Source organism: Phocoena sinus, chromosome 2 (assembly GCF_008692025.1).
Source record: "Phocoena sinus isolate mPhoSin1 chromosome 2, mPhoSin1.pri, whole genome shotgun sequence".
Lineage (NCBI taxonomy): Eukaryota > Metazoa > Chordata > Mammalia > Artiodactyla > Phocoenidae > Phocoena > Phocoena sinus.
In genome coordinates, this window is record NC_045764.1 from 151,603,735 (window position 1) to 151,624,637 (window position 20,903).

General features: G+C 39.7%; 1 protein-coding gene across 9 annotated transcripts in view; it reads left to right on the plus strand.

The window, feature by feature from the left end:
* The window catches only part of GPATCH2L (G-patch domain containing 2 like), a 66,860-nt gene that overhangs the window by 4,258 nt on the left and 41,699 nt on the right, over positions 1 to 20,903 (plus strand). For all 9 annotated transcript variants that reach the window (XR_004348338.1, XR_004348339.1, XR_004348340.1 and 6 more), the window contains 3 exons: positions 12,038 to 12,102; positions 16,513 to 16,689; positions 18,223 to 18,302. Coding sequence is in view for 6 of the 9 variants with exons in the window: in XM_032622011.1 (XP_032477902.1) it covers positions 12,038 to 12,102; positions 16,513 to 16,689; positions 18,223 to 18,302 (322 nt within the window). In the remaining 3 variants the exon portion in view is untranslated. The remainder of the gene's footprint in view (positions 1 to 12,037; positions 12,103 to 16,512; positions 16,690 to 18,222; positions 18,303 to 20,903) is intronic.

The following is a 20,903-nucleotide window of genomic DNA, read 5'->3' on the forward strand; positions in this document are numbered from 1 at the left end:
GCTCATAGTTAACCACTATGTTTTGCTATGCTTTGAGCTTGCCTTTGCCATGGCACGTTTTCTGTCTCATCTGAACTTTTACAACTGTAGAACAGATGACCTTTCTTAGGACTTGGCTTCTTCTGACATTTGTCTGAAAAACAAAGGCATAAATCTTACAGACTTGAAGGTGAGGTTTTGTCAGTAACAGGAAAAGCTGTTCAGGTTTGTATGCCTGTACTTTTCATGGGTGGTTTTAATCAAGTTTTAAAAATTTTTCTTAACTAACTTTATATTTGCCAGGCTGTGCAACTAGGTAGGCTTATAATTTGGCTTTCCTGATTTTCCTCTAATGTATATTCTAAGGCCTATTTACCCAATTTATAGGTATAATTTTGGATTATAAAGCTTTTTTCCTTATCATTGCTACTTTTAATCAAACAAGAAATGCCTAGTTAACTTGTATCCTTCACACTGTTGAAACCCTCAGTTGAGGTGTTCAAGTTTGTTTCAACGTCAAGCTTACATACCAAATAGTAATCATCGTACTGTTAAGAATGTTTGGGGATGATAATTTTGGATGTATGTATTCCCCAGAATTTCTTGCTAAACTATGACTTAATTGTGTGTGTGAGTGACTGTTAACTCTGTCTTCTCTAAGATCACAGCCCAAGTGTGGTTCCAAATGCAGAGCCTGTAACCTTGCAGTGAGGCACTTCAGTCTTTCTAGGTCCTTCTTACCCCAGATACATCTGTTGCACATTATAGTCAGGTTGTGATAATATACATCTAGAGCTTGGAGAAATTGAGGTAGGCAGCAATTTACTCTTTCAAAAATCTGCTTGGATGTGCCAGTTTGTTTGCATACAGATCAAAGTGTAGAACTTTATATCAGAGGTACTGAGGGTTGTCAGAGTATATGATCCAACTTGTGAAATTATGAAGATGAAGTTGATCATTAAGCTTTACTTAGCCTAGTCAATAGATAAAGTTCTTTTAAAAAGCATATGTTGGACTTCCCTGGTGGCGCAGTGGTTGAGAGTCCGCCTGCCGATGCAGGGGACACGGGTTCGTGCCCCGGTCCGGGAAGATCCCACATGCCGCGGAGCGGCTGGGCCCGTGAGCCATGGCCGCTGAGCCTGCACGTCCGGAGCCTGTGCTCCGCAACGGGAGAGGCCACAACAGTGAGAGGCCCGCGTACCGGGGAAAAAGAAAAAAAAAAAAGGCATATGTTAGGTGTTCTAGGTTTGAAAATCTGTGTCTCAATCAGAGAGCTTTATTTCTACTTTCCTTAAATTTATTCTGCTAACTAAACATAGAGTAATTTTAAGCTTAACCGATAATTCTTTTCGCTTTTCTGTTTCTGTTCTTCCTTCCATTCTATACCAATCAATCCCTCAGGTGTTCTGAGGAACTGAAAGTGGTTATGATGTAATAGTTTTTTAAAGCCTTCAGAAAGCTCAGTTATTATTTTAATATTTTTCTTTGCATGTGTGTTCCATTCTAAAATGGATCAACTCTTTTGTAAGATTACTTTCTACTGATCTTTATTCAAATTGTCTATATAGCAGCTATTAATTAGGTGAGTTATAGCCTAATTTTGCTTTATTCTTCACTAATACATCATTCATTTGTTCCCCTTGAATTTAATTTAGCTTCTTTTCTTTCATAAGTGAATTGGTTTGGTGATGGCCTGAAGTCACAGTCAGGAGCCTTCCTAAGGTGATGTATTAGAAGCCGATCTCACAGGAAAGAAAATATTCCCTTCTGTTGGAAGCCGAGTGACAGAGATAGAGTGCTAAACCTTCCCCCTCCTTCTCTAGCCCAAGCTGACCTTCTGCGCCCCTTGGTGCCTCTTGTTTTCTTATTTTTATAGAAAATCAATATCCTTTCTGACACAAACAATAGCTCAGAAGCAAGAATAAATGGTAGAAAGCTGAGATCTCTGTCCATCACCTCTCACTTTAACTCCCCCAAACTCTTTAATTATGAGGGTGCTTTGCTCCAGGTGTTTGCAACAGTAAAATTGCTAAATGAGGACCATTTTAACCAAAGATTGGGTGATCAATAACACTTTATAGCAGTAGCTTGTTGGATCAATAGCGTTCATTATTTCATGGTTAAGGTAAGTAGCCTCCTTTGCAAGTGGAGGTCATTAATCAGGGGTTACTGGAGCTGTGGAAAAGACTCTGTGTGGTAGGTTGAGGATGTTCTGTTTTCTCTTCTGTAAATAGGGGTGCTGACCAAGAGGATATTTACCATTGTTGAAGATTGTACTGTTGCATTTGAGAGTATTGAGTAGCTAGCATAGAGTGCTTCTGTAGATTTATTCAAAGCTCTGCTACTATATCCTTAGGAACAACTGAAAAAAAAAAAAAACAACTTGGGAGATAGATTTGATACTATTGTATTTGAAGATCTGTCTCTTGAAAGAAATGTTAGGATTATTCTGTGACTCCAGAGGAAGGAATTAGGACTCATAGGTAAAAAGTACAGCATGTGAAGTGTTGCCTCAGTATAAAATATAACATTCTAAAAATTAGGACTCTATAAAAATGAACTGAGTTGTTTTACCAGGTGATGAGTTCTACGTCACTGGAGGGATTCAAGCCTGGGCTTGGTGACCACTTACTGAGTTGCTGGAGAGTTGGAGAGTTTGAACTGAATGACTTCTAAGGTCCCTTGCAACACTGAGATTCTGTAATTCTTTTCAGTCACAACCTCCTTCCCATCATTGTAATTTCATATTTTAAAAAGCATCTGATAAGCAGCCTCAACTGCCCCTAAAATATTTATGAAGACATAAAACATTGCAAACTCACATCACCAGAGATCAGGACTTACAGCTGGCTTACTGCCAAGATTTTCTCAAAGTCCGAGGCTGATAGAACTGCGCTATAGAGTGCAGTTGGAAGCCCACAGCAGTGGTGAAGCTGCCCTGAAGGTCGGTAGTGAGGCCCTGCATTCTTCCTCTATAGTGTACCCTTGGTTCAGGAAGGCAGGGTCCGGTTCAGTCAGAAAATTGGGCAGCTATAGTTTGAGCCAGAGTGTTGTTCCACCCTTTACTTGCCATCAGTTATCTTTCAGTTTCTCTTGGGAGGCTGTAACTCCCAGAATGTACTTGGATAGGGAATCGTAGTGTTTTCTGTGTGTGTATTTGTTTTGAGGGATAGGAGGCAGTCATAGCATATTGAGTTCTGGGAAATACAGTTTCCAAGAGTAGTTTACTGTTGGCATGGACAGGGAAGGAAAAAACACTCTTAGTAGTAGTGCATTCTGGAAACTGGAGTGTTTTATATAACTTCATTTATTGTAGACTCCTGGAATGGGCCCAGAATCAGGCAGTGAGGGTCAGAAGAAGATCCTTTCTCAGTCCCACATAGCTACATGTGACAAAAGCCTACCAGTGACACTGGGGATTAGGCTAGGGGCTCTGCACATCCTCTTGGCCAGTTGTAGATGTGACAAGAGCTTGTTACCTGTATCCAAGGAAGTAGAGGATGGAACCAGGGGTAATTTACATACCCTTTCTGTTGGCAAATACCAAATTTTAGGTAAACCGGTTCTCAACAAGAGGCTTTTGGACAAGTTATGCAGAATGAGGGAAAGGGAACATCATCCTGAATGTTCAGTGGAAGAACACATCTTTGAAAATGACTGCCAGTGGAAACCAGAAGAACATTTTAGAAAATCTTCATTAGGATGCAAGGAGATATAATCACTTTGAAACAGGAGCAGTAAGTCATAAGGACAGAAAGATAGCTATTTGAAGCCCAGTAGTATGGGAGGAAAAAGTGTAGGGAAGTTTGAAATGTAATTGCAATGTTAAAATGAAGGACAATTCTTTCTGCAGAAAATTGAGTTGATGATGTGGAAAACTTTGGAAGCCCTCCCAAAATGCACAGAGAGGAGATAAAAATGAGAGAGGAGGTGATAGATCTGGAGGACAGGGATAGAGGCCCAGTCTGCAAGTATGTAAATACTCCCAAGGAAGAAACCAAAGCATAGGGATAGAAGAGTGATTTTAAAAATATGACTGAAGGGAAAACATGTTCCTGTGTTGAAAAAATTAAGTATACAGATTGAAAGGGAAAACTAATGAAAAGAGACCTCTACCTAGACATATCCTGGCAATATTTTTGCATTGTGCATTGATGGTGGGAGGGGAGCAGTTATAAAGAAAAATCTTTAAAGGGATGAAAATAAGGTTGATGTTGATCCCTACAGTACTAAATGTGAGGGGCTATCGACTTGCCTGTATAATTTTGATGGCAAAAGTCTCCCACCTTCCCACCGTGAATTTATATATAGCTAAGATAGATTTCATATGGAAAGGCACTAGAAAGACATTTTCAGATATCAAGTCTCAAAATATATGCTCTTTAAAAATTTACTCTGAAAAGGTATTTCATCTAACTGAGGATGAAACTGTTAGTTCTAAGAAAAGGTGAGTCTTAAAAGGATGGGTGGACTTCTCTAAGGCACAGCCCGCGGCTCAGTAGCAGAGTCCTGACAAAAATCATTATCTCTGCAAAGTATACCTGATTGCGGTGGCCACGCTAATGAACCTGTGAAACTAGAGAGGTTGCTGCCTTCTTTTGTGGTGCCATCGGAATGAAACTGAAAAACAAACTCCTTTGTTATGCATTCTCATAACTTACTGTGAGAGTAATTTTGCAGTTGGTGTGAGATATTTCTCTGAAAAACCTGTCCCTCAGTCCTGTTTACTTTCAGAATCAGAAGTCTGATTACATATAGTTACAAGTGTACCACCTCAGTCCAGAAAAAAGAAGGAAAAAGAATTGAGTAGAAATGTTTTGGGTGATAGGTCTAGGAGTGACCTTTCCATTTTTTGTAAATTCTAAGACAATTAAAAATTTTTGTTAAGTGTATTATTATTTAATAAAAAAATTAAAATGAAAACCCCTTAGTTTTTAGCATGATAAAGTAAGACATTAACTCTATCCTGCTTGTTTCTTTTAAAATTAGATGTAAAAGACACCTCTTATTTAATAATCTTAAATGGGTGAGAAACCCAAGTGGTAAAGTTACTGATACCAACTTTTGAATATAGATGGTAAACTAATTCTATACCTCCTTACTGAAATTGTGACAAGTATAAACTACTTTGATTCAGTTCTAAGTTAACAGTCTTATGTGGTTAGGAATATGAAAGAATTAGCAAGCTCTCGGGTCAGAGGACAAGCTGTGTTTTCCCCTTCTCAGCTGTGGGAATTCAGAGATTTAACTTAGAGAAGTTAGAAACTTCTTGTTAGGGCTAGAAAGGAGGGAATTATTTTCAAAAAAGCATTCATAAAGATGCTGTATTATCTGTTGCTGAAGAAAAAGTTGCCCTAAAACTCAGTAGCTTTATAAAACATTTATAGCCTTACAGTTCCTGAAGTCAGGAATCTGGGAACAGTTTAGCTATGTGATTCTGGTCCAGAGTCTCTCATACTTTTGCAATCAAACTGTTGGTCGGGGCTGCAGTTGTCTCAAGGCTTGGGTGGGGCTGAGGAGTCCACTTCCAAGCTCACTCACAGGGCTGTTGGCAGATCTCATTTTCTTATTGGCTGCAGGATCGAGAGAGTCTCAGTTCCTTTCCACGTGGGCCCCTCTACAGGGCTGTTAGCATTCTTAAGATATGGTAGTTAGCTTCCCCTAGAGCAAACTGTCTGAGAGAGACAGGGAGAGAGCGAGCTCTCACTCAAGTACCCAAGGTAGAACCCTAGTGTTTTATAACCTAGTCTCAGAAGTGACATACCGTTAGTTACATCTGCCTGTGCTACTGGTTACACAGCCCAACCAGGGTGTGAAATACCAGGAGGCTGGGATCACTGGGAGTCATCTGGGAGTCTGGTTACCACAGGTGGCCACTGGTCTTCCGAAGATTTTTCCTAACTTAGTGTGGAGCCAAATTCAGGAATAGTATTCTCAAACTAATTATTTCCTCAGAACATACTGAGAGAGTGTTTTTACTGTGATTTCAAAGGAAGGGCATTCAGGAACTCTAAAGGCAAGCAAGGTATAGATCCCTGAGAATGTATTTTGTTGTATTTTAAGTAAGTATACTGAAGATGAATGTTTACTTTTTAAATTTAAGATATGGCATTAAGGGAGAGAGCTTCTTTCTGAAGTGAGTTTGTAATCTATTTTCTTGATGTTCAGCACATATGATGCATTTTTAGCTGATGAGCTCCTGAAGGCTGGCCCTATCCAGCAGAAGTACACAGGCTCCTCTCCTCCTCCGAAGTGGTTTCCCTTAACCATGATGTCCCACCCCCTTCATCCCTCCACTTTGTTCATCACTCTAGATGAGGGTTCTTACCTTTTGGGCCAGATAATTCTCTGCTGTGAGGCCTATCCTGCGCATTGTAAGATGTTTAGCAGCAACCCTGTCCTCGACTCGCAAGATGTCAATAGAATACCAGTTTCCTCTTCCCCCCTCCAAGTCCTGACAAACAGAAATTTTTACAGATATTGCCAAATGATCCCGAGGGCTGGGGTGGGGCAGGAAGGTAGGAGGAGGGGGACAAAATTGCCTCCAGTTGAGAACCACTGCTCTAGATGTTTCTGGTATTGAGATTGGGTTTTTACCTCATTGACTCTGCTTTTACCAAAAAGTATGAGTTTCAGGGCTTCCCTGGTGGCGCAGTGGTTGAGAGTCCGCCTGCCAATGCAGGGGACACTGGTTCGTGCCCCAGTCCGGGAAGATCCCACATGCCGCGGAGCGGCTGGGCCCGTGAGCCATGGCCGCTGAGCTTGCGCGTCCGGAGCCTGTGCTCTGCAACGGGAGAGGCCACAACAGGGAGAGGCCCGTGTACTGCAAAAAAAAAAAAAAAAAGTATGAGTTTCAAATTAGAGAACTCAGTAAGACCAAAACATTGATCTCTTCTATAGAATAAAAATACAGTGATTTTTAAATGGAGAGTTTTGGGCTTCCCTGGTGGCGCAGTGGTTGAGAGTCCGCCTGCCGATGCAGGGGACAGGGGTTCGTGCCTCGGTCCGGGAGGATCCCACATGCCGCGGAGCGGCTGGGCCCGTGAGCCACGGCCGCTGAGCCTGCGCGTCCGGAGCCTGTGCTCCGCAACGGGAGAGGCCACAACAGTGAGAGGCCCACGTACAGCAAAAAAAAAAAAAAAAAAGTTGGGAGAGGAAAGCCGCTGGAACTGCTGGTTAGGTTGACTTTCTTCTTTACATTTATGTTATTTCAGTTGGATGTGGTTCAGTTGCTTCTAACAATGTTATAATAATTAGATAATACAATTAATTGGTAGTCCAAAATCTAGGCTTTAATTTTGTTTGTCTTATTTTAAATGATGACTATGCTGCTGAATTGTGGAAACATTTTTTAATTGAAACCCATATAGAGAAGTGCGATGTGTTATTACTATTTTTACTCACATATGAATATTTTTGAGACGTTTTCTGGCTTCTAAAATGGGGTGACTTTCTCAGTATTATAAGGTTAAATTCTAGGCTTGCCCCACCCCTTAGTTGGAGAATTTTCTTCATTGGAAAGCATTCTTCTTTCTGTGTTTTCACACTCTTCTCCCATAGTCTAAGTTTTTTATAAAATGCATGCATTTAAGTTGTGGTTGACATGCTTCTTTGTTAGTTTTACTGCTGGTTATAGCAGGGTCTGGAATATAGTAAAACTTAATAAATGCTTACTAAGTGAATGAGTGAAAATATAGGGGAAATAGTGGGGGAAATCCTTCCTTCTCCTTCTCCTGTTAGAGACTTTTTTTTGCCCCAATATAGAATTGAGTTTTTTCATTTTTCTTTTTTTACGGTACGCGGGCCCCTCACTGTTGTGGCCTCTCCCATTGCGGAGCACAGGCTCCGGACGCGCAGGCTCAGTGGCCATGGCTCACGGGACTAGCTGCTCCGCGGCATGTGGGATCTTCCCGGACCGGGGCATGAACCCGTGTCCCCAGCATCGGCAGGCGGACCCTTAACCAATGCGCCACCAGGGAAGCCCCTAGAATTGAGTATTTTTGAATGACATATAAATTATTTGTAGGGTTAATACATTTCTACTCAAAAATATTTTAGAAATACTCTATGAAGACTTTTTTTTTTTTTTTTTATGCGGTACGGGGGCCTCTCACTGTTGTGGCCTCTCCCGTTGCGGAGCACAGGCTCTGGACGCGCAGGCTCAGCGGCCATGGCTCACGGGCCCAGCCGCTCCGCAGCATGTGGGATCTTCCCGGGCCGGGGCATGAACCCGTGTCCCCTGCATCGGCAGGCGGACTCTCAACCACTGCGCCACCAGGGAAGCCCTATGAAGACTTTTATATGCAAACTATTTATAGATTAGAATCATGTGAGAACAGGGAGTATAGAACAGTTCCCAAGGCAAAGACAGGAGGCATTGATGCCTCTAGGAGTTGCTGTCATTTTACGAAAAGGCAGGATTTCATTACCTACTATCTTTGTGGGCTTTGTCTTGTTACTTTTTCTGAAGATTAATAAAGGCTGAGTTTCTGTATTCCTAAGTTTCAGAGGACCATAGTGGAATGGACACTAAGGGTAGGATCACATTTCTTTTTCCTTATAAAAATGAGTAACAGAGCTTTTTTTCCTTGCCTAATAAAAATGCTCATAGCAAAAAAGTTATAAACAAATTTGATGATTTTGGCATAGGAAAAATGTGTAGTAGCCTGACATCTTTTAACTTTTTGACCTTGTGATCTACAAGGGTACTAAAAGAAAATTTTTTTATTGAAAGTTAGGAGCTTATTTTTAACAGAGTATTAAACATTATGTTTAATTAGCTATATTAACATTTTATAGTTGACTAAATCACTATTAAAATCCTATGAATCTGATTTTTTTAAAAAAATCATAATCTCTGAGTCAGAAGTGAATGAAAGCTACAGGACTGGATAGCTTTGGCCTGTAAATTGTAAGGGGAAATATTTACTTCTGCTTCATAGCTAGCACTACATATTTGCATGCTGTATCATGGTGTTTATGTGCAAATACGCCATGAAGTTTCCATTTTTTTCCTCAGAAAATTATGCTAACAGTTTCTTACATATCATTACATTTCCACAATGCAAGTTCTTCTGAGGGAATAAGATGCTATCAGATGAAATAGTCATTTCCAGATATTGATGGAATGATGATACTTTTATGTAATAAGTGTTCTTTAAGGCATAAATTATTTTCTCAGTGAAGAAAATATGTATCTCCCTTGCACACAGTCTTAAAATCCTGGTGATATTTCTGTGACATCATTGCCATTACTCTAATTAACTTTATAGAAAACTTACAAGTTTAGTCCAATCCCTTTAAAGAACAGTGAGTCTCTTTAAATACTGTTGACAGAAATAGAAAATGTACAGGGACAGAAAGGTTTTAGGTTACCAATACCTTTCTTGATCCAGCAGGTTTCTTTGCGCTTACCCCCTTTATTTAGAATAAATATGAGGAGAGAATGGAATCCATGCAAAAAAGGATCAGAGAAGCACTGTATCTTGCTTGTAGTGCTTACAGGTGGCTGGAAATGAATGAGGAGAAGAATCCATAGACTTCGTAATAAAGCAATGGTTTTAATTTCTTACTTGGAAATATTCAAATAAATATTCAATAGACATTGCAGAGTAGACCTTGTAATACACTTAGAGCAGAGATCAGCAAATTTCCTCTATAAAAAGCCAGATAGTAAATATTTTGGGGCTTTGTGGGTGAGTCGTTCTCTGTTGCAACTCCTCAACTCTGCAATTGTAGTGTGAAAGAAGCCCAAATCGACAGGTCAATGAATGAGCCTGGCTGTGTTCCAGTAAATCTTTATTTATGGTCACTGAAATTTGAATTTCGTGTCATATCCATATGTCACAAAGTATTCCTCTTTTGATCGCCACCCCCCCCCACCCCCTGTGATTTAAAACTATAAAAGCTTATTCTTAGCTCACAGGCTATACAAAGATGGTTGACAGGCGGCTGTTTGCTGACCCCTACATCTCAGTTACTGATATGCTAACCAAGAAAGCATGTAACAGTGGTGGAGTAGAATGTCTGTCTTATGGCCTGATGTGCTTTTTAAGCCCTCCTTAATATCAAGAGGAACTAAAAAATATAAAATATGCTTTACCTTCGAGGCAAGATGAGAGAAATAAAGTAGTTGATATGAGAGAATGTGTATTAAGACTCAATGGAGTTAGAGTTAGACCACTAATATTCTTAGGAATTTGCTAAAAACATAAAAACAACACCATAAAGTTCAGCAGGCACAGTTCCTTGGATTCAGAAGTAGGAAAAATACAGTACCCAGTGAGGATGTCTTCCGGATTTAACTGCAGAGCTCTTTGAAGATTCTAAATCCATCAGAATCCAGCGGTATAATTTTGTGAGACATTTCTTATATTGACATCTGAGAATGTTCCCACTTATAAGTATAGAGGAAAATAAAATGAAAGAACCTTTAAAGAAATCAGGTATGTTTTATTAGCTCTTGCTGAGACAAATTTCTTGGATCTGTTACCCAGAGACAAGCTTCAGTGAGGAAACATTGCTACTTAATTTAACCGGCATTTTTAGGATTTAGTATTGGCAAGATATTTGGAAATGTTGCAAAATACAAAATATTTTCAGATATTTGATCCAGAAATGTAGACTGGGATTTTGCCAAGCCTGTTCTTTATGCAGCATGGTGAGAATGCTTCTTCTGTCTTCTAGAGCACGTGAACAAAATTGACTAGCTTAGAAGGAAACATCCCAATCAAGGAAATCGCTAATATTGTAAAGAACAGAGAAATTTTTCTTGAACGAGATAAATCAAATTTGATGATTAGGTGGGAGAAATGCAGCATCAGAAGAGGCAGAATCAATTGTTGGAAGTAGCTCAGAATGAAGCTGACTTGGACAGAATTCTATGGGGCAAAAGTTTTATTTCCGTTTATTTTTTTCCATGCATATAAACAAGATGGGTTGATGGATGGATAGATGGAGAGACGTGTGATAAAGGAAATAGAGCACTGTGCTAATTGCAAAATTTACGTGGGGGGTATATGATGGTTTACTCTACAATTTTTTTAAAAATATTTATTTATTTATTTGGCTGTGCCGCATCTTAGTTGTGGCACGTGGGATCTTTGTTGCTGAGTGTGCGATCTTTAGTTGCGGCATGTGGGATCTAGTTCCCTGACCAGGGATCGAACCCGGGCCCCCTGCATTGGGAGCACAGAGTCTTAACTACTGGACCACCAGGGAAGTCCCTAAAAGTTTTATTTCAGTGAGTTCAAATGGAGTTTGTTTTTTAATTTTAAACCTCCTTTTTTGAAGATGAATTTTGCTGTATCCATTTGCTATCAAGAGAGACATTAATTTTAGAAAATACAACTTTTGTCATACTGATTTTCTTTCTTTTTTTCCTGTTCATGGATTTTTGTTTGCTGCTTTATAAATGGGAAAACTTGAAAGATGCTGGATGTCTTAAAGTTGCATGGCTTCATTTGAAACCAATAGTAGACAATATTTTAAAATAAAATTGGTTGGTAAATTTGTGGTGTTTGATATACCAAAGCAGGTTGAGATTACTTCTGTGAGCCTTAATAAATAACTTTCTAATGCTAAACTAACAAAGTGACTTGAGATCTTTTAAAAGTACTTCAGGGGCTTCCCTGGTGGCGCAGTGGTTAAGAGTCCACCTGCCAATGCAGGGGACATGGGTTCGTGCCCCAGTCCGGGAAGATCCCACATGCCGCGGAGCCTGCGCACCTGGAGCCTGTGCTCCGCAACGGGAGAGGCCACAACAGTGAGAGGCTCGCGTACCGCAAAAAAAAAAAAAAAAAAAAAAAAAAGAAAAAGTACTTTAAAATATAAGTAAAAGTTTTACAGTTCTCCTCTTCTTACATTTCTTTCATTTTGGGGGAAAATAAACTTACCTCTGTGACTTAACTATGAAATTTACATTTCTGATTGGCTAATGAGCTAGAGTGAAATTAGGGAAACTTGGAATCTTTCAATTTGTAAACCAGAAGACATAATGGACAGTGCTTTGTTTTTGACTGGAGCTGATGCATTCTCTTGTGTTTTTCTCTTTTTTCAGTGAAACCAGCAGTGTGTGTAGCAGCAGTGACACAGGGCTCTTTACCAACGATGAAGGACGGCAAGGTAATCTTGATTCCAGCTTTGGGACATTGGTTCAGTGTTTCTGGGAAGATTCTAGTGGTTCTGGGAGTGCCTCACAGAGAATATGATGGTTGTCTATGAAAGTGGTTTTCAAACTTTAGGGCATAAAAGCCACTTGTTAAAACTGCAAGTTCCTGAGCTCCTGGAAATCAAATTGGTCTAGAGTTGGCCCCTGGAATCTGCATTTTCCGCAAGCACCTGTGGTGATTTTTGTGCAGGTAGTTCAGACTTTGAGAATCATTGATCCAGGAGGGTTATAGTGTCAAAGATGGAACTTTGGGAAGTTGCTTTTTATTAAAACCAAAAAATAACCTTATGTATTACTGGATGTTAAGACATTCTTATTTTCACATATGGAGGATTTATTTTTTTAACCTTATTTATAAGTGGCCATAGTGTTCTAGGTGAATATATTATAGAAATTCTTTCTGAAGTTTAGTAGAGAGCACTGTGATTAAGGCTGGTGTATGTTAATTATCAGTTTTTTATTTTTACTATTTAAACAGTAATTTGATCCTGTCCTGTACACTTGCTTAGTGCCACAGTAAGTGTGTACTAATAAGAATTTCTTAGAGCTTCTTTGGACTGTAGTTTTCTTAATCTAAATAAGGGGTTTGTAGATCTTCTGAAATCCAGTGATTTTTCTCCAAGGGTTAAGTGATTGAAGGACAGAGACACGGCTACCTGTCTAGGTTGATCCAGATAGGCTCCTTAGTAACTGAAGGGATCCTGGGACAGTGAGACTTATGTTCCAAGTCCTAATTTTGGAGAGAGATGATGGGGAGATGTCTCACCTGTGCCTCAGAGTTGTGGGCATAGATGGAGTTCTTGAGCTTCCTACTATAATGGAGGCTGTTGTGAGTACATTTCTGTTCCTTTCTGATTCCGAGGGAGCTAGATGTCATTAGAAGCTGTGTGTATATACTCCCTGGTGGGCTGTAGCTAGGGTCTTGATTCTCTTATCTCATACCAGGAAAGTCTGGTTGTCTTTCCATGAATGAACTGGAACATACTTTCAGAATTACTTTTTCTTTGCTTTTACTACAGTATCCTAATGCATCTCTTAAAGGTTATGATGTGTATACAGGGGTGTAAGAAAGTGTGGGCCTATTACAACCAATTAAGTTTTGGGCCTTTGGAAAGCCTTCCACTGATAAGGAATCCTTGGTATATTATGGAAGGTTGTAGAATGTTTTATAGCCCCAGCCTTCCTCTTTGTCTCTGCCTCAACTTCAGACAGTTTGGTGATATTTAGGTACTTAGAGTTCTCAGCACAAAGCTATGTTACTTCCTGCTTCTATGTCTTTGTTTATGTTGGTCTCTCTGCCTGAAATGTCATCTTCACCTTTCCTTGAATGGCTGGTCATCCTCCAAGACAGTTCTCATTTTGCTCCTCTGGGGCATATTTATGGACTACATCTGTGAGTTTTCTTGCTCTCAGTTTCTTGTTGGGTTTGGCCAATTGGAGGCAACAGCAGAAGTATGGAGGGAGGAAGGTGAAAGAGATTGGATGTATTAGTCAAGTTTTTATTATGCTAATACTGCTTAACAGCCCCCAGATTTCAGTGGTTTACTACATTTATTTCTTGCTGTGGGGCTGGGGGTTGGCTGTGGGTCAGCTGATCTTGCCTGGGCTCAGCCTGTCTCCAGGCTTCAAGTTAGGTTTGTATCTACTCATTGTTTTCTTATTCTGGGACCTTGGCTAAAGGAGCAATGGCTCTGTGTGGCATGGACTTCTTATGGCAGAGGACATAAATGCCAAGTGACCAAACCAGACCATGCATGAATATTGAAAGCTTTTGCTTGAATCACATCTGCTAGTGCTTTACTACCTAAAGCAAATCAGATGACTGAGCTCCATGTCTGTGTCCATGGAATGAGGAAGTGTGCTCTGCCTCAAGGGGAAGGCTCTGTGGAATCCCAGGGCAAAGGAAAAGGGTGTGGATGTATCATTCTATTATAGTGAGGTAATGAAGAGTTGGAAACAGTAATGCAGTGTTGGATTAGAGCTGTCCCTGACTCCCTTTCTGTTGGACTGCTGGTCGGTAGGGGTTGTGTTCTCCTGCTGAAGGCTACGTCTCCTCTTTGGGCCCTTCTCCTATAACCACAGTTCTCTCTCTGTGCTCTGGTAACCATTCTTTCCCCTTGCTTCTTCAGATCTAGGGATGGTAAAGACTCCCTGCTCTGCTGGCTCCGAATGCTTCAACATCCCTTTGGCTTCTCTTAGTACTGTCTATACCTTTGTAAATAATCACTAAAGTCTCAAATACCCCATTCAAATGTACGTGTTTCCTAAAGGGATTCTGACTGATACACTTAGTGTAGGCGTCATCTCTTAGAACCCTCGACTCTTCTTTCCCTGTACTTACTGCTTTCTTATCACTTACCATATTACACTGTTGTTTATAGATGCATGTCTTTTCCATTGAAGTTTTTCAAAGGCAGGAGTTTTTTTAAATTTTCTACCACAATAAGTAACACATTGCCTGGCACATAGTAAGCTCTTAATAAATAATTATTGGGGAACCCAGATAAGGGGAAAATTCTCCTTTTTCTCCCTCAAACAGAAGTGTACATAGAACCTCAAATTATAAAACAACTAAACTTATTTTGGTTAAAGCAAGATCCTAGAGGAGCAGGAGGTCTGGAGCCTGATCCACTCAGCCTCTTCCTTATTCTCTGGCAGCACTCTTTTGAGGAGCTCCTGCATTAGGCATCCTAGTGAACCCAGGTTGAAGACTACTGGTCTAGATGAGATCTCACAAGGTTCATTCCAGTTCAGTGAGTCCCTTTCTGTATTCTCAAAAAGCTTGAGTGAATGCTTGAGAACCAAAAAAAAGAAAATTCCTGTATAGTCTGACATTTGTCATCAGAAAATATGATCTGGCTAAATAATACTATTTTAATAAATGGCCTGAGGAATGCTTATGAATAGGAAGGAATTAATATATTGACTTGCAGTGAAACTAATCATGGTTAATTCTGATGTCTATCTTTAATTCATCCTGGTACCTGGTTTGGTGAGATGCTTTTAGTGTAGTGGTTCTCAAAGTATGGTCTCCAGACCAGTTTAGCATCACTAGGGAACTTGTTAGAAATGAACATTTTTGGTCCTGTGTAGGCCAGAATCAGAAACTTTGCAGGTAGGGCCCAACAGTCTGTGTTCCAGCAACCCTTCCCGGTCCTTTTGACGCACACTAAAGGTTGAGAACCACTGTTTTAGAAAAACAGCCTGTTGATGGTGGGTTTTTATAAGGGAACACTTGGAGCAACTTCTTTAGTGGCTTCTTTCCCCTTTTAGAGATCTCTGCAGTGATTTAAGACTTATCATTCTCCTGGGTGTTAGTGGTCCATGAAACTGAATACTTCATGAGATTAGCATGGCCTGAGCAGCTTCCTTGAGATCCAGTACCCGTTAGAAAATGAATGCAATATGAACTCTTTAGATGCTCTAGTAATAATTTCCTTCATCCTTCCTGTTTTGAAAGGGGTGTGGGGTAGCAGACATAAAGTTACCCATCTTACTCTTTGTGGGCAGGAATAAGCTCTTTGGGAAATTGAGATGCTCTCATTGTAGCCAGTAGAAAGAGTTTGAACCAAGAGTCTGGGCTATATGGGTCTAGTCTTGACTTTGTCAATAATCAAAAGTATGGCCTTGGGCAAATAGTATAACTTCTTGACAAGCCTTGGGGGCTTATATTGTCTTTGTGGTTAGTTTTTTCCTGGTAGCTTGGATTGCTACTGTCAAGATGATTTTGTGTCCCATTAATGAAACATCAAGGAAGAAACAAGGTATGGATACACATTCTTCATTCACCTATTATGAGAAATACAAATATAGCAAGAAATTCTTCAGGAATAGCTAGTTTTGAATTGAGAAACATTTGTGGGCTTTGAACCTCCAAGTTCATTTTTACCACTTAGAATGGTACATGGGAGGCAGTTTATTTTTGTGTTGAAGGCTTTGGAGTTAGTCAGGTTTTGGGTTGAAACCATGGCTTCATCATTTACTAACTTGACCTTGACTTCTCTGGGCTTTAGTTGCCTAATTGATAAGTTGGAGTTAGTGTAAGGTTTGGAAGAGATAAAAAATTTACAGATTTTTAGCATAGATTCTGGTAGGTGGTAAGGGCTTAGTAAATGGTAGCTTTATTAGTTTTTACTATCAAAAGCAGTCCAGTGTACCACAGTATGACATTTATGTGGAACTAGTTTGATGTCCCAGTTTTCATCAAAATATGGATCAAGAAGAAGTATCAAAACAATTTTTTTGTATTTTGGCTTTATTTAAAAAGTATAATCAAACCTATAGCACTGAGAAGTCATCTTCCTATTTGGTTTTTCATAGAGCATGTTAAAATTCCCGCTTATGATAGAATCTCTTTACTTTAGGGGATGACGAGCAGAGTGATTGGTTCTATGAAGGAGAATGTGTCCCAGGATTCACTGTCCCTAATCTTCTGCCCAAGTGGGCTCCTGACCATTGCTCTGAAGTAGAGAGAATGGATTCTGGACTGGATAAACTTTCAGATTCCACATTCCTTTTACCTTCTCGGCCAGCTCAAAGAGGTGAGTTCTGAGGAGACCAAAATATACTTCACACTTACATGATTCTTTCTGGGGAGAGTCTTCCCATGCTGTAAGCATGCATTACCTATCTGAATTTTAGAGCTAGTCCAGGGATTTTTCTAGAAGATTCAAGGGTGAGTCTCAAAACTTGAGGTTCTCTCCATTCTTACCTAAATCAATCCATGGAGACTCTTGGGATATATATTAGCAGGGCGTTCCTTCAGCTTGCTATTGCCATTTGTGCCAGATTTAAGAAGCCTAGCAGCCTGTCACTGCTGCTTATCCTGCTGTGAAACTGATGGGCTACTGAGTGCTCAGTGGAAGCCTGAAGTAGTGGATCTTGGAAGAGAACAGATTTCAGTAACAACACTCATGTACAAGGTATAATGACATTTTAAAAATGGATGATTTAAAAATATTTTTAAAAATATTTTAATAATTCTATTATTGTGGACTGTAACGCAAATACGTATCCTTTCCCCTTGCTTTCCATCAGTTATGATGTAGCAAAGTGAAATGGAAAGAGCCTAGGACGGGGAAGGAAATGTGGTAATACTCTGTGGTAATACTGTCTGGTACTGTCTCCCTAGCTCTGTGACTGTGGCAGAGTCACTTCATTTCCTAGGGACATCAGGGTCATCACTTAGGATATCGTGACATGGAACAAAACTGTTTCAGAGGTTTCCTTTAGCTCTATAAATTTATGATGTGAGGATTCCCAGTAATCAATAATCAACCAGTTAGTCAGTTACCAAGTATATGTTGAGCATCTATTGGTGATCAGAATTACAATAGAACTGTAAGTTCCTATTCTGTAGCATTTCGTTGTGATAAATTTGGGTGATTGAAAGTCCTTCTGAAAGCAGTTGGTTCTTGGTAATGATGCTTGGCTGAGGCACGTTGTTTGCTACCTTAAAACTTTCATAAACATTTCAGTGACCATTTCTAAAAGTTCTTTATGGACCACTTAAAGTATATGCAAATAAGCAAGAATAGGAAGAAGAAACTTTAAATGGCCTATAATCCCACACCCAGAGTCATTGATAACATCTTGGTGTGGATTCTTCCAGTTGTCTCTTCTATGTGTAGAACATATACAGCAATTAGAAAAATGGGATTATACTATACATGCTATTTTTAGAATTTTTTAAGATAATAGCTAACATTTAATTTGCAATTAGAAATTGTTGATAATACCTTATATTTGTGTAGTGTTTTCAGTTTATAAAGTACATTCCATGTACTATTTCATTGAGTCTTCAAAACAGTCCTGTAAAAGAGGACTGAGCCAGTGATTATTCTTTTTTTATAGATGAGGATGCCTAGGTCAGAGGTAAATGGCATGCCTAAGATCATACTACTGGTGACAAAGACATGGGAATAGTAAATCATTGGCAAATAGCCTAGTGATACTAGTTTAAGGGTCATTTTAGTAAGATCTTGGGGAGGAAGGCTTTTGGTGTACTAGAAGCATATCATTGCTAATGAATCTTCTGCATTCAGTTACTGAGGTCTTTCTTCTTTTTTATTTAGGGTACCATGCTCGCTTTAATCGTCTGCCTGGAGCTGCAGCTCGATGCCTCAGGAAGGGGCGAAGAAGGCTTGTTGGGAAGGTGATAGCTGTCATTGTTTTCTAGGCTCACTGGGAAGATAATATTCCCTATAAGATTTGTGTACACTGTTGATAATCAAAGGTGCTGCAGAACTCCCTGGGGTTAATTAAGCCAGGTGTATTTTGCAAACTCACAAGAGTGAACATTATATAGGGCATGAATGGATGCACACATAAAAGATGAAGCTTGATTCATACAGAAGTTCTGACAAAGCGAACACTTGTCATGACAGTGTCTGCTGTCTGTAAATCTACAGGCCTGATCTCTGTCTCTTCTACTGTTTTGATTAATCTTATATTATTATTATATAAGTTGAAATACTTTTGGCTTCTTTATGACTCCTTGAATTCATGAATGCTTCTTTTGTTCTAACTTTGGTCTTTTATTCTAGAATTCATTTAAAAAGAAAAAAACTGGGGAAAAAAAACCTGTTATCAAATTTCAAAAGCCCCTCCTTGGCCATGAGGGAGGGATATCTACCATTTACTCAGTTCTGCCTTTGCCAGGGACTGTACTAGGCACTCAGTTCACTTAATCCTCCCAAAAATCTTGTAAAAAAGGTGATATTCTCTTTAGAGGATAAGGAAAATGGGTTCAAAGATGTTAAAGAATGTCTGATGTTACCCAGATAGAAGTGGCAAAATATAGAAAATTGAACCCAGGTCTACTTCTTTTTTATCTTTTTCAATTTAAATTTAATTAATTATTTTATTTATTTTTTACTCTGGCTTTGAGATTGAAAATAGGTTAAGGCTGGGGTTCATACCCAGTCAGAGAGGATTGTGGTGGACAAAGAATAAGGACAGGAGAGGCATTCTAGAGCATTAACGTGTATGTTCACTCAGTAAGCATCTAGAGTGCCTATGTGTGTCAGGCTCTACGCCCAGCCAGGTATATAGTGGTCAGACCCACAGTCTGCCTGCCCTCAGAAGCTACTGTTTCATAGATTAATCAGGGAACTGTTCTCTGCAGAAGAAATGAGGCTGTTTATTTTCAGATGAATTCATATTCTTTTTATCTTTCAATTCAACTTCAACTCTCTAATTAGAAAGACATTTGCTTATTGGAAGAATGATACCTCTTCTTTTGGATTACTCATTTTATAGGCGATAAAATGCTGTATTTGCTATTCTGAGAGCTTACTCTTACGAGGACAGCTAGCAGGGTAGGAATGCATGAGGGAGGCAGGAGATTGGGAGTGGGGAGCAGAGCGCTGGTTTGACTTTTTCTCTTTATTGGTTAGGCTTGACAGATGATGATCTCCCTACCACCTACCTTACTTTGTTTCAGCTCCTATAAAATAAGAGCCTTCCGCTTCTATGGAGGTAAATCATTTCATCCTGGAGGCTCCCTGTAGCTTGCACGGAAGGAAAGTAGGGCCTATTGGATGTGTCTTTAATGATTTCAAATGAATAGGATAATATTTACTTGTTTAATTCATCTTCATCACCTTAAAGGGATATTTGTCATTTCTACCAGAGGTCACTGTTCTGCCCCCCTTCTTCTCCCTCCCCCATCTCTCTTCTCTTTTTCTAAATTGTAATCATAAATAATGAGTTTCATTCACAGCTCCCTGCCAGCGAGCTGCTAATTACGCAAAGTACTGCTTGTAATTTACACAGTAATAAACTGTAAATTTAAACATTATGGCACTTTAAGTTAATAATTTTTCTGCTGTAACAAATAGCTCATTTTTCACCCATCTTTTCCTTTGGCCTCATTACCATGGCTTTGTCTGTGACCAGGAGGCACAGGTGTAAGGAGTGAAGAATATGAAGAATACAGTATGTGAAGCCTTTTCATTTAGCTCCAATCCCACCTGAAATCTGACCTCAAATTAATTTTTTTATAGCCAGTTCTGCTAAAATGTGTACCCTAATATTTAGGCTAATCCACACACATAGACAAATGCAGATAATAATGTTTGCTCAGAAACAAATGTGTTTGAGTACCAGGCTTGACATTTTTGACATTCATGCCTATGACTTACGCTCTCTCATCTTAACACTTCCTCATATGCGTGTAACTCTTGCTCCTGTACTGTTGGTACGCATCCCAAGGTTCTATGATAGATGTTTGCTGTAAGTGTACTCACATTAAATGTAGGGTGAGGGCCTTCTGCCATTTTCCAGTTTTTTGGATATGATTAGTTTCTGAATTGCTTGTGGTGTTATGGATATGATTTCATATTACAGTCTTGAGAACCGGAAATTTAAGAAGCAATTTATACAGACTTCTATTTTTACTTTAGGACATGTTTAACAGGCAAAATACAGGGTGACAGTTTTTGTAAGTTACAAAGTCCTTTGACATGTATACATTTAGTTAGTAGATACTTAGGTGTTACCAGTGAGGACTCAGTAAATATACCATTATGAAGGCTCTTGAGGCTAAAATCATATGACTCTAGGGATATTGGTGTGCTGGCCTGTTAAAAATTGGCTGCTGGGCTTCCCTGGTGGCGCAGTGGTTGAGAGTCCACCTGCCGATGCAGGGGACACGGGTTCGTGCCTCAGTCCAGGAAGATCCCACATGCCACGGAGCGGCTAGGCCCATGAGCCATGGCCGCTGAGCCTGCGCGTCCGCAGCCTGTGCTCCGCA